The sequence below is a fragment of the Solanum tuberosum genome, unplaced genomic scaffold, assembly GCF_000226075.1.
Source record: "Solanum tuberosum cultivar DM 1-3 516 R44 unplaced genomic scaffold, SolTub_3.0 scf00092, whole genome shotgun sequence".
NCBI classification, from domain to species: Eukaryota; Viridiplantae; Streptophyta; class Magnoliopsida; order Solanales; family Solanaceae; genus Solanum; species Solanum tuberosum.
This window is the reverse complement of record NW_006239019.1, coordinates 1,610,098-1,624,840: the sequence shown is the minus strand read 5'-3', so window position 1 is coordinate 1,624,840 and position 14,743 is coordinate 1,610,098. Positions and strand designations below refer to the sequence as shown.

The window sequence follows — 14,743 nt, the reverse complement described above, 5'->3', positions numbered from 1 at the left end:
CTAACACGACAAGATTCATGTCCCTTCGTTGAAACTGGTCAATTTATTATAATTTTATTTGTAGTGGATCAGCTGCATTTGATGCACATGTCAACTGAGAAAAGTAATTGCAGTTGAGCTTTTAGACTGGAGCCTAGGGCACAAGGCATGTGCTTTCATATACTAAAAAAATGTTTTGCTTGATCAACTATTACTGACATTGATGCAAGTTATGATAAAGATTTGATATTTACCTTAGTTATTGGTGGAAAGCTTGCTCATATTGGAACATACATAGTGGCAATATTTTTTTAAAAAAATTTACAACATAGAATTGAACCATGTATAAGAGCATTTACCCAAAAAAATAATAATAGAACTTCTAACTGGTCATCTAAAAATCAAATGTTGGGACATCATCAGAAGTGGCAGAAAATGCTCTATACAAGGTTCGATCGATGACGTTTCGGTAAGGATCCTCCTCTCTTTTTTTAAGCAAATAATTCATGTTGTTTTGAACTTCAGATTTTACCTGCAAGTATAATTCTCTTGCTTTTTCTCTATCTTTCACCAGGTCTTGCCTTCCCTTTGTATGAATTGGTTTCCCAAAAAAGAAGTAAAAACGACCAGGTATCTTAGGTAAAAGGCCCGGGATATACAACATTTGGTTGGCAATCTCCCCGTCCATGCCCCCCCTGAGGAAACATTTAACGGAATGGTTAAAGGATATAACAATAAATGGTTCAGAAAGAAAGAAGCAAGTGTGAGCTTGGAGCAAATATCAGGACATGAGACAAAATCAATATATTAGAAGATGACCTGACTGTGAAGCCCCTCCTGGCTGCCTCTTCGTTCTCACTCCTTATCCGATCACCCAATATAGGAATACTTTTTAGGTCATCATAGTCGAGAACTAACTGCAATCAGAACATATAAGATAAGGCAATAAAATGTTGAGATATAGCACAAAACTAGTTCCAAGTCCACGTATGAAATACCTGTCTGGCTCCCCTCTCTCCTAAATCCTAATCTATTTTCACTATGAGGCTAGCCTCGTAATTTGAAAAATGAAGAGCACTGTAGCTTATAAGGCATGCATAAAGCAACAGTTCTGTATATAGAACACATTCAGTTTGTTGCCATTTGAATGTCCACATTTCTTATTTTGGACTATATGAAGAGAACTACAACTTTCTTAGGGGGAATGCTAAGCTTGGCAAGAAAGGGCTAAGGGGAAATTGACCTTAGGACCTTAAGCTCAAAGCTGGCCCCTAAACCATTGGATTAACCTCTTCGAATTAGAATATCCACCTCCCAAGAAGGATATCTAATACTATTAATTCTCGATTCTCTTTGAACATTATGTATTTAAAAGACTTTCACTCGTTGAACCTAGTTAAGAAATATATTGAATTAAACGAACACGTGCTGACTCACTGGCTAGATTGGACTGTCATCTTTGCACCCTCACAAAAAGGAGAAGAAGAAATAAAGGGAAATCGGTGTTGAACAGATACAAGTTTCACTGAAAAGAATGCTAAAAGAGTCTTTACCTTTCTCATGAAAAGAAAAGAATGCTTAAAGAGTGCTTGTTCATCTTATCAGATGAAAATATCAACCAGTTATAACAGGAGCAAAATGCAAAAAGTAAAAGATACTCCTCCCATTTCAATTTGTTTGTCTTACTTTCCATTTTAGTCCATTTCAAAAAGAATGCCTTTTCCGGAAACTCTTTAATTCTAACTTCCACATGAAATGTTAAAGACCACAAGATTAAAGGACATTTTAGTACATTATACATATCTTTAGTTTAAAACCCCAAGATTCAAAAGTTCTCTTTACTTTCTTAAACTATGTACCAAGTCAAACCAAACAAACAAATTGAAACGGAGGGAGTAACTAGTTCTGATTTCCGATGGTTGAGATAGAGATTGTCATTGGCTCGTTGCACAAAGGGGAGATAGAAGTACAAGAATCCCCATTTGGCATGAAATGGTGAGAGAAGGGAAGAGGCATCTCCTCAGAATAATAATTTTTAGTTGAACCGGTTAATATATACAGGTCAAAGGAGATAAGTGAAGAGCTTCTGTTTGTTCCTCTTTTTAAATTTTCTATGAGTTAAATTTCTCCTACAAAATTAATTCCTCCGAACATGCAAAATACCCGAGAGACGAGAAAACCCTTTGTAGCTTCCAAATATGAAAGGAAACAAGCTAACAGATACAAGATCAAAGCTTTTTGGGGAAGTAGTATCAAGGAACCAAAAGACCATCATTATTTCTTCTAATGTTGCATAGGAAAACATATGTAGGACAGCATTAACAAACCTGTGCTATATCATCTTCCCCTACAACCCCAAATGGCACAATTGTCGCACCAAATTTTGCAGCCATTCTGATGAATTCTTGCTGGTCAGGCCAAATCACCTTGTACTCTTCTCCCTACAACAAATAGAAAACCATCAACATAGGGAAATAACATAAATAAAGGAAAAAATCCTAACTTGAAAATGAGGTTATTGCTATTTCTTTCATTCTAATGAGGTACATCGGAAGACAGCCAGACACCAGTCACCAGTTTTTCTCTTCAAGATAGCTTTGTGAAAGCTAATAAGAAAAGAAAATTAGAAGCAAACATGTCCAGAAAAAGGTGATATTATCACTTTGTTATTGGGAATACCTGATCAGCTCTGTTGAAATTCAAGAATATAAGGTGCTTGTTGTTATGTTAAAAGTGAAGTAATGACAGTTAAAATAACAGTATACAGTTATATTTCAGGATTAAATTCTTAAGTACGATATTTTCTCCACATTGAACAAATAATATGTGAATTGTGGTTGACACTTGAAGTGTGTTATGCATTCAACATATCGCTAGTTAATCAATACATCTTTCTCTTTTCTTATTTTCTACATGGTAGGCCAACAGAAGTCTTGGAAATTCGAGCTTCAATGACACGCCTCATCAAAAAAGTTTCATGTGCTTGGTCCATGAAAAAGAGTATGACCAGCATGCCGACATGCTAAAGACATAATTAAATAAATATATGTGTCTCCTCTCTAATAATTTTTAACTTCTAAATGAGGACGTTCTCGAAATTCAACACTTCCATTGAATTAGGGTGACAATCTCTACAATTACTTTGCCTTCAATAGTAAATTCACTATTTTTCCTTAATAAAAACTCCTTTACGAAAAGAAAGAAAAAATAAAATTTAACATTAACATCTCAATCCAATAAATTGGAGAAAACCTTTGGGTCTACAAGACTCAAGAAGGGCATGGATTCTCTAAGGCATCTAAAAACCATTTACATCTGATATGCTGATAACGACATGGATAGTATGGATCACATGAAAGCTTTAGAGGAGGTGGATGGATCATGGACACCATAAACTTTTTCATTTAACAGCTAAATGGCATTGCTTTGTTATCTTTGCATTGCAAGATGTCGTCATCAAATTCACAAGAAAAATGAACTTTAGTTGTCCAACTATTCGTTAAATTCCTCTATAGCATAAGAAAATGCATCTACACAAGCAGAAAACTCCAGTATTAAGTACCAGTAATTCACATCCTAGCAAAAAGGTAAGGAACTGGAATTGACAATGATTTTAAAGCGGATAGCAATTTTATTAGACTTCTAGGTGAAGGCATGAATAGGAATAGTACGAAGATTCCAATTTGAGAAATATAGAAGATGGAATTAACCAAGGAGAAGATTATGACACACCTTACGATGTAAGGCCTCACGGGCACCACCAGGATACAACAGAACATGTGACTTTGTTGCAAGCAACTTAAAAAAGTTGCTGGCAGTGACAGGTGCAGCTCCATATAGTTTCAGCATATCAATGAATGAGGTTGCATTAGGTCGACTCTCGACCAGCTGAGTAAACAACGCTGGATGTGCTATTCCACGAAGTAAAATTTTCGTCTGCATCAAATATTCATGAACAAGAGGGACAATTTCTAAACCCATAAGCATGTGATAACCGACCAACAATACAGGGCCTTCACGTGGGACCCCCGCTAGACCTCTGACAATTTTCCCATTTTCCATCGTGGACAGCATAACTGGTCCAGTAAAATTGAAATACCAACTGCATTAACGTTTTTTGCATAATATTAGCCTCAAGGTGCAAGATATTAACAGGCACGCATTATATATTTAAAGGGAGCTGAAAATATGTGAATTTAATTGACGTATTAAAGGAAAAAAGAAAGACTAATGCAAAGGTTGTAGCTTCATGACCCAAGACTTCCCTAGACAAATTTGTGCATTCCCCTGCTTGTAATCACCCATTCCTCTAATCACTTCCAAACTTACTTGTAATGCAGCCGGTTACTTGAATTTTTTGGTCTAACCAGGAGGGATTCACAATTAGTCTTTTAATTAGGTTAATGTTAATCTATATTTCAAGTTGACCCACATTTGTGTAAATTACATTTGCTTGGCAAGGTATGTATTTCTCCATAGACCAGAGGTAAAAAACAGAACTTAGAATCTAAAGGGAAAGAGAAGAATGAGAAAAAAAGAACTACTAAAGGGGAAAATAGAAAAAGGTAAGAGGATAAGCTTATGCTTGATGCCTACTGCAGCCAAGTGTTTGCCTGATTCACTTTATGCTCAAATTACCTATTGTCCTTGGTTGTTTTCTTGAACTCTGACTTACTAGGAGGCAGAAAATCCATGACATAATCATGCCTTTTTGAACGACGATATTTGCCAGTAGCTTTGATGATGGATAGCAGATTAATACCATCTTCCTGCATAGTTAAAATGGCAATCAATCCAGCTGCTATAAAGATCCCGTAACAGAGTCCATCCACATAGCGTAAGGTCTTATCACAGAAATAAAACCACCAGTCACCAGACTCACCACGAAACCCAAAAATCCAAAAAAAAACTCCAATGGTCTGCCTTTTGATTAGATTTTCCATTGCTTCAGACAACTTTAAAATGCTAAAACATAGAAGAGGTGAAAAATAGATTTCATTTACATTTAGCAAAAAATAGGATTTTCCACTCACTCACTCATGCTTTGAGGATGTACATTAATTGAAACGTAGAAGAAATAGGTGCCAACTTATCTTAACCCTCACAAGGCATGAATATCTGAAACCACTGTAGCTTTATATTTTAGAGAGCCTATCGGAAAAGTATATCAAGATATATAAGTTAAGCAACAATGAAGGAATAACAAAGAAAGAAACAGAAGAAGGCCCTTTATATGATAATCAATAGTTGTGTAAAATGGACTATTTTACTTTTAAGTGCAGACTGAATGTTAACTTGATAAACTTTTAAACATGCTCAAATACTATTATACCTAGCAGTGAACACCACTTGATAGAAAATAAATCTAAAATGTCCAGACAGACTTGGGCTAATGGAAATCTTTTACGCTACCCAATGGTTCTCACTTCTCACTTTAAAAACTAAGAAGTGCAAGTAGCAAGTGCTGTCATATATTTGAAGGTGGGAATAGTTCCATACAAAGTTTAAATAATTGAGCAAACAACTTATTCAGCTCATTAATTTAGAGTAAAAATTCAAGCCCCCGGGGATTTTGTCTAGTGGTAAGAGCGGGAAAATGTGATATATGGGCTAGGCGCATGCCATGGGTTCAAACCCTGCAGAAAACAAAAGCCTAGAATTTAAGTAGAGAAGGGTAGAAGGGTGGGCCCATTATGTAGTATCCAATGAGTTTCAAGCTGTGCACCATTGGCCATCAGGATTTCTTGGTTACAAAAAATAAAAAGTTAGTAAGAATTCAACGTTGTCTCAATATCCATAGATTACTGCCTACCAGAGAAACAAGAAAACAATTGAGAATTAGATCAAATTTCAAATTTAGAAATAACAATATTTAGGCTCTCTACAGCAACCATCCAATTAAATTTACTATGTATATTGTATATACTAAGTACAATAACTAATCAAAGAAAGCAGATAGTTATTTTAGAAAAAACAAGAAGCATTATAAGATATCCAAAGGAGAAGAACTCCTCACCTACCAATAAAATAGTATGCCCGTTGTCTTTGAAGTATCGTACTGTGCAGTTTCTTAATGAATTTTTAAGCCTCTGAGCTTCATTCTCACTTGGAAGCATGTTATCCTTGCCACTGTACATTGCAATTCAATTCCATCACTTCTTCAAACAAGTATATCCAATAGGCAGAACAAATTCAAGCTCATGCACACATGGAATACAGAGAGAATATGCTACAGAAGATTTTAGCATTATTCTGAAGTTTCCTTCACAAGGAAGAATTATGCTCGTAAGGATATATATCAATTTAGGTTTCATGATATCCTTTTTATCTTCCAGAACACCAACTAAGAAGGGTTAAACACATCATGGAATCTAAATTGATATTTATAATGGAAAGAATTGAAGCTTTTTAACTATGATGACCCCTAAAGCTTAAAAAATTACTGATGAATGCCTAGTAGAGAGTGTATTTCACCTTTAGTTTTGCATGAGTTCTTGACCCAAATACAACCACATCAAATTGACTATTGCAATGTCATAGAGTGATTGATAAAACTACCCATAATAAACTGTACTCATGAACTTCATCTTCAATGTAGTGCAAGACATTTGAAGTAAATGGTTTGGTTCAAATACTACTTCATATGCTCCGTACTGTATGAGATAATCAATGATAAAAAGAAAAAGAAGATAAAACCAAAGAAGAAAAGGTGAAGAAACATAGAGTATTTCTTCAGTTTAATGGTCTAGAAGGATCTCTGAGGCATAATTACAAGGTCTAGCGTATAAATCTTCAGAATTGAGCAAAAAGCTTTAAACTACATCTTGTACTAAAAACTCACTCACAATAATATAAAGAGGATAGAGGTCAGACCTAGCAATCACAAGTACTTCAGCATTAACAGCATGGAGACGGGAATTTGAATAAGATGAAGCAGATCTAAGAAGCTTCAACTTCCAGAGAAGAGTTTCCTTCGGTATAATATCAGCTAAACCCTGAAGAAACAGAGAGGATACAATTACTGTAACACAAATCCCTATGCAATTTCAGATCATTTAACTATCACAGCATAAAGCAAGATCCAATCACACTAAAGACTCAGTACCCCATTTAAGACTTGTTTCCACCAGGTGCAGTTTCAACCCCCAACTTATAAATAAAATGAAGCTTACTATTTTTGGTTGATTAAGTGAAAAGTAATTCCCATATATATCTTTAAACAGTGTTACTAAAAGCCATCGCTGTATTGATTAAGGTGATGGGTGCTAAAAAGCGAGTGGTTATTGCTTCACGAGTGAAGCAATATACTTCAAAGAATCATGCATATGAAAAAAAGAGCCACAAAGTGATCAAACAAGGGTTCCTTGAATCTGATATTAAAAGAAAAGACAAGAAAAAGCAAAGAATGAGAGGAAAAAGTATTGCTTTAATCAATGAGTATTAGTACTGCTCTCCAGTCTCCACGTACACTTCAACATTTTACTTATCGTGATTATTGTCTTTTTCTTGATTTTGTTATGCCGCTTATTTGACTGCTTCTATTTATCTATCTTCTTCTTTTTCTTCTCCAAAGAATGTCATTTCTTCTTCTTCTAGCACGCAAGTTGTGTTCTGCTACTTCTAATTTTGGGCTTCTCTTTTCTACTCTCTTAGTATAGTTTCTAGAGTAATTAAACATATAAAGAAGTCTGAAAATTAATTCTTTTTATGACTGATCAACTGGAAATTGAAAATCATTTATTCAATGAAAGTTATCTTCCTGTGGCCTTGTTCAAACAACTTTTAGTGATGTTTTGATTTGATTTTTTGATCTAACATTGTCATAACTCTGTATTGGATGCTGAAACCAGAATGATAGTCAGTAGTTTTTTGTATTTTTGATGAATTGTGTGCCTCAATTTTAAAGATTCGTGTGGTTCACTTCTCACTTTTGGCTTAAAGCCCCATGGGTATTTCTGTTTTCCTCTTCTTTGATCTCTATTTGAACATTTGGCTTTGGAAAACACTAATCTTTGAATATGTTTATATTATCTAACACAAAACAATAAACAACCTACTCATACACTTTTTAAGTTTACAAAAGAAAATAGAGAAAAAAGACATAGTTTTGGTTTCAGATCTTTCCTTACCTACATTAAATAAAATAATACAAACTCCAATGAATACCTGATTGTATGGTCTTCAACCTAATCAGTTACATTTAACAATTCAAAGGTACTCATATGCCAAAGGAAAAAATCCTGTCCTTTCCACCTGCCTTGGCCAAGGCTACGTGTCTTAGAATAAATTTTCAAGGCTTCAAACCCATTCATTACCCCCTCTAACTTCTCTCCTTTTTCCATCTACAGTTTACCTTTACCCACGAGATCTCAAAGTTGAGTCGCATGATTATTGTGACTGTTTCTTTTTGTTAATGAAGTGAGATTTCATTAAGGCGTCCAGAAGATGCAAAGATACAGAAAGGGAGGGATCTGTCAGCTCAGCAAATACAAAAAAAAAAGTCTTATAGAGCTAAGGAGCTGACAAAATCCAGGTAGTGATCCAAGTTATTTACAGGGGGAAAGTTAGCCTAACCAAATATGAACGGAATTATTGGAATGTAGTTAAATATACAGAAAAATGTGATCTGACATTTAAATTAATACAGATTGAGATTGTTTGAACTGTACTTGGTTCTCTTTAAACTACTGTTTTTAAAAGTCAAACAGATGATGAATTTTTCAACTTCATAATAATGGAAGGCAGCAATAAATGGGTTTAAGATTGGGTTCTTCTATGTAATGGATCTAAATATTTATGTCTAAATTCTATACTTCTTTCATCTAATTAAGTCCACAATGAGTTAAAATATACCTAATGAGTACATACAAATTATGAGCAAATTTTTGCAGGTACTTAGCTGAAATATTTAGTTCGATGTTATGTGCCATTTACTGTCTTGGACATATACGTTGAGAACCTTCGAGGGTGAGTTACAGTCAAGTCATGAGAAGTTCTGTTACTCATACAAGGAATTTTGTTTTATTTGATAGCCAAGCTCTGTCTGAACTATCATTTTGGTTAATCTCATAGTTATTATCCTAGAGAATGAGTGAAGAAGAACTGAAACTAGCACTTAATATATGATGATGCTAAAACCACAGTGTATACTGGTCTTTCTGTCGCACTAGAGAAGACTATATCCAGGAATAATCAAAGTAAAGCAAGCAGAACTTACATAGAGGTGGGCCAGCAAATCAGTAAGGTTGCCAGAGAGACGTTGAATAATTTGTCCAGGAGGAAGCATTGAATCAATGTTAACCATCGCCATCTTCAGTGGATCACCTGATGCAGAAATGACACGTTATTTTGCTGACAATATGAAGAACTTGCAGTTGCAACTGCATTACGGTTCATGAATTTGCAACACATTATTTTGCTACAAATTCATCATTTCTCCTAAAGTTCCCAAACTACTCTGAGGAGTAATCAAGATATTTATGCCTGGTACAAGATTCTAATAGAAAAAAAATCTCTATACTTTGAACACTTTAAATATATTCAGCTACAGAGGAAAATGACAACCATCAAGTAACACGGTGAGGGTAATAATTACAAAAAGAAGAGCAAAAACAGGGATCTTATTAAGGTCAGAAATCAAAGAAACAGCTCAACAAACGCACCAAGATTAAACTTAGTAGACTAGAGATGGATATATTTCAGAAAGAGATGAACTATACCCATAATAAAGCTCAGAAGATAAGGGACTGTAACATGAAATTCATCAGGCAGAGACTTTAGAAGAGGAAGCAAAGGTTGGAGTTGTGTCCTGTCAAATGAAGTTGCTGAAAAATGTACAAACTAAAAATTAGATAATGGACTATTAATACAGTGGCATGCCAGAAAGAGTTACAATAAGGAAAGGCTCTCTTTCTGATAGCTTACCTGGATTAGCTAATATCAGAACAAGGTCAATCTCAGGGTTATGAGCAGCAACAGCAAGAGCCAAACACCCTCCAAATGAATCTCCAACTAAATAAATTGGCTTGCTTGGAGATGAAGCATGCTTCATCCTCACAGTTCTCCCGACGAATTTCACCAGTTCTATAAATTTAAGAAAATAGACTATAACCATAAACTTTGTTCTATTCCAGCTGTGATAAATCTCACATGCAGATGCTCCATAACCAAAACACATTCAGATAAATCAACATATGTCAAAGTAAATATTCTGACATCATAGCTGAATACCAAGCTTTGAAACAGTAACAGCCAAACTCCCAAGTCCCTGAACCCACAAAAAACATCATTCTACTTTCCTCAACCCCCACTCTCCAAAGCAGGAAAATAAGTCCTTTAACCATTTCTTCATGTTTTTAACGCTTTGACTGGCAGTTAACCATACAAAGATAACTATAAAGAACCTTCCAACTTGTTCCAAGTCCTTTCCGTACCATCCCCACTAAGAAGTCCCATAAGACAACAGGCTGAAAGAAGAAAAGAAGTAGAAAACAAGAAAATATAAACTCCAATTTCTTCTCTCCACAATCTTTATTTCCTAAGTATGTGGAGTTTGCTTCTTAATTTTTTTTTATTTTTTTATTGATAACTGAGAAATCCGTCTGTGACCCGCCCCTCCACCCTTCTCCACTTAAATACCGGGCTTCGCTTTGCATGGTGTGGGGCTTGAACCTGCGACCTAAGCCACAAATCCTCCACCTTTTGCCACTTGAGCTAGGCCTTGGGGGCGTTTGCTTCTTAATTTGATCAGCTAAAAGAGAGATAGATGTGAGATAATTGGAGAGACATGCAGAATATCAAATACTGCCCTATATATTGATTTCTTTCCATTAACCTCAGTGTGTCTTCTTCAAGTAGTTGCCCAAATTCATTCTATCAAGCTTGCAAATCCAAACACCTATGGATCATTTGTAACAGAAACCTCTTTCGCTCTGTGATAGTATTGTAAAGTTTCTAAATTGATACTTATTGCAAGTATAAATATAAATTCACAATAGACGGGTTCTCCAGTGGACCAACCAATATATGCACAAAGCACTAAATAAAGGGAAGAAATACTATACCATCAAATGGTGTTCGATCATACACAGGAATATGCAAGCACCAAACCTGAAAAACTCTGCAAACAAGCAATTCTTCAGTCAAGAATTTGAACTGAAGTGTTCACGGAAAGGCCACTGAACTGTTTAACCACAGAGTAGCGAGCCCTATTATATGAAATTAATAATCATAGCCTAGAAAAGGTTAACAAACTTTTCTACCACAAGTATTTATAGTCAGGGTAAGCACAACAAGCAACAACAGCAATAACTACTATGCCTCGATCCCGAACAATTGTGGCTATATAATCCTCACTTCTCCATTTAACCTCAACTCATGTAGTCATCATACAAAATAAAACTAAAAGTGAATAACACGTTAAATATAATTACATATATATAATAATAATAATAATATCCTAGTAGTAGATATCACTTATATGAATCTTTTACTTCCATTGTGCCCAATCTTTGATAGAAACGACAGGCAGAAGATATAATTACATTCCATGCTTGGATAAGAACACACACTGAAGTTCTAAACATAATAAACTATCAAAGTGTTCCCATTTCGTACTTTCTTTACATGATACAGTAGTATGGTAAAGGCGATTTGATTTAGTACAATAAATAGTCATCAACTGTACGATTTGACTTGCTACAGTACATAGTCATCAACTGTTATAACGAGAAATTTATAAAGCAAATAAATAAAAGTCTACAATGCCATTACGAAAGCCACTACATCTTTACGAAGCACAGGCATCAGCAATAGTTTTTCAACTAAATAATCATAGCACTTGGATATCAAGCTCCAAGATTATTTAATCATATGGAGCTCACTACCTCAAAGCCACACTCAACTGGTAGCTTTAAATATGTGAAGATTGCAGTGTAAGATACAGACCACTAAATTTAAATCAATAATCTTTCATATCTGCTTTAACACAAGAAAGAGAAATGTCTTTTGCAACATTTAAGGTGCAAAAAGGTAAGTGGAGAACAAATAAGCTAGGCCTAACGCAATTGGGATTGATGTTGTACTATACTTGATCTTAGCCAAAATGAGGAGAAAGGTATTGGCATTGGTTTCATATTTATTACTTGAACACAATTTTACGAGGCCAGCTTAAGTTACAGTATCTCATACTAGTGGAATCATGAAGCTAGCTGATTGCGACCTAAGCATCTATAGGAATTATACCAGAACGAGAAAAGTATTATTACACATTATAGAAGAGTGCATGGAACTTACTTCCCAAGAGCCTTCTCATGCAAAACAAGACCCATGCCAGTGCCATCCATTCCTATACATTGGAATTGCATTCTAGTTAGTCATCCAAAAATATTAAGAAAAACCCTCCACACATTTAACAATAAAAATTGTATCCTAGGAACAGCATGCATGACCTTGCTGAAACGTACGGCTACATCGGATTGATTCAAAGGCATTCCTTAAATTTTAGGACTACCATACTGATATCAACTCCCCTATCTGTACCACTAAACTAATATAAAAACTCTGTTACAGTGTTATTTTTCTTTCGATTTTGAAGATTACCTGGCAGAAAAAGAAGGAGAGGAGAGTTTTCCAAAGGAGGGCCAGCTGATATGGGAGTAAACCACCGCGGAGGACCTCCATCAGGCTTAACAATCTCCGATCCTATCTCAAGATAATCCTTAACAGTTTGAGTTCCATATCCATCATCCCAAAGAGTTTCCAACTTGTTTTGAATATCCTCCTTGTTCTTCTCCTTAATAGCTGGAGCCAGATGACCATTTTTCACATCAATTATTGGGCTACTTTTCTCCTTTTCTTCAATGGAGGACACACCATTAACTATAACAGATTCTGAAGACAAAAATGTAGAGTCCTGGCTAGCTACGCACGCGAACCGAGCTATACACTGAGGCTTATAGTCTGGACTAAGACCAAAACGAGGGGTTGCCCAGAAATTATGCAGAAGAGAAGCCATTTGCAACAAATGGCCACAAATGCAAAGTTTCAAACTTTTGTAGAAATACTGTAATGTTTATGAAAACAGCACAAGAAAGCTAGCAGCTATATAAATATCTCATATTTTTAACACACTTTTTCCACCACTCCCATCAAAGGGAAAGACAAAAACAATAGTTATTGGTGGTGAAAGTGAAAGAAACCAGAAATGAATTCCTAATTTGCCATAAAGAAAGAATCTTGAAATTGCAAAACTCCTTTAATCACATCAAAGAAGCTTAAAGCCACAAACTTTAATCAGATGCGTGGCTAAAATGAGTTCACATACATGTGGAGTTACTTGAACTATTTATTGAAACCTAACATCCAAATACAAAATTCTTGAAAATTTATCAAGATAAGGAAGCAAATGCGCAGTTCAAAAACAATAATAATAAAAAAAGATTAAAATGAAGGAGGGATTGGACACTTACCAAATCAGAAGAACCCATGTGTGGCTTTTTATGGGAGATCTCCTCCATTATTTTAGTACTATTAATTAGAAAACTAAATGCAGTATAAACTACTACAACCTTTTCAGTGAAACCGATATCTACTGTTTAAATTGTTTGATTATGACAGTTTGGTGGCAGATTTTCTACAATATTAGAAGTTCCCTTCTTTTTCTCTTTTCCTCAAGTCTCAACCTCTTTCCTTCTGTTCCTTTTTCCCTTTGGTTTTCCACTCGTATCTCGGTAAAAACACTCTCTAACAGAGGTGACAATATATCAAAAGATATTTGAATCCAAAATGTCCATCAAGAATAAAAGAGTATTACCCATCATAATTCTTGTTGGTATATTTAACTAATTATTGTAACCCCAAAAGTTAAAAAGTTTTTACCATAGTTTAGTAGGATTCGTTAGATTGTCTATACTGTTTTGTTATGATTATTTTATTTTTCTTATTTCTTTCTCTATATATTTTTTTTTTTTTAATTAAGGGATAAAATCTACGTACACTTTATCTTCGTCGTATCTTATTTTGTAAGATTCCAGTGAATATGTTCTTGTTGTACAGAAGTTAAAAATATATTTTACATATTTTTTGTTCAACATCACAAGATTCAAATGCCTTTTTTTACTTTCTTAAACTTTATATCCACTCAAAATCAAAACAAACAAATTGAAATCGAGATAATCAATTATCAATCTTTTCATGAGAACTGCTTTAGTAAAACGTACCCACGCTCAATATTTTGTATTAATTTATCGAATAGATAACATGCATGCACTTTCTTGCACTTGTAGTGACCAGTTAATCATAGTAAATTAGTGTGATTTAATGTAAATACTTACATATGAATATGTAATGGTATTACGGATTACCAAGTCTTTATTTTTACATTCAAAAATCAGAAAATGACCACGTAACCTAACTTTATAGAGATTTTTATCATTTTATATCTAAAGTGTTGTGATACACAAGAAAATGGAACTATTAAAAAGGCAGAACTTAAATCACCCCTCATGTTGTGACAAGAATAGAAGTTAGATAAAACCAGCTAAACAAGCTCTACGTAGAGTCTTGTGATATGTTTATGCTGTTGTTATAATATTAATTACTTAATTTAAATCAAGAGAAAATGATGACACTTGGAGCTTTACATATATGTAGTAGGCCAAAGAAGACCAAATTGATGGTATTATAGTTGATAAACGCATCAAAACAACTTTATAATAAGCTTGATAAAATCTTAACGTGACCCTTAAAGCTTATGTTACACATT

General features: G+C 34.6%; 1 protein-coding gene across 1 annotated transcript; it reads right to left on the bottom strand.

The window, feature by feature from the left end:
• Positions 1-238: 238 nt before the first annotated feature.
• Positions 239-13,413, bottom strand: LOC102580179 (acyltransferase-like protein At1g54570, chloroplastic). Its single transcript, XM_006347765.2, has 13 exons — positions 12,580-13,413; positions 12,274-12,325; positions 11,043-11,098; positions 9,904-10,062; positions 9,699-9,803; positions 9,197-9,303; positions 6,853-6,974; positions 6,000-6,108; positions 4,618-4,748; positions 3,712-4,081; positions 2,307-2,420; positions 799-896; positions 239-674 (listed from the first exon to the last, which is right to left on the bottom strand). The coding sequence occupies exons 1-13, from the start codon at positions 12,992-12,994 to the stop codon at positions 374-376; spliced, it is 2,139 nt and encodes a 712-aa protein (XP_006347827.1). The 5' UTR covers positions 12,995-13,413; the 3' UTR covers positions 239-373.
• Positions 13,414-14,743: the final 1,330 nt, after the last annotated feature.

Coding starts and splice junctions, on each gene's coding strand:
- LOC102580179 (XM_006347765.2), bottom strand. CDS start 12,994: ATGGCTTCTCTTCTGCATAATTTCTGGGCAACCCCTCGTTTTGGTCTT. Junction 12,326..12,579: donor TCTCCTTCTTTTTCTGCCAG/GTAATCTTCAAA, acceptor TCCAATGTATAG/GAATGGATGGCACTGGCATG. Junction 2,421..3,711: donor GTGAGGCCTTACATCGTAAG/GTGTGTCATAAT, acceptor TATTTGTTGTAG/GGAGAAGAGTACAAGGTGAT.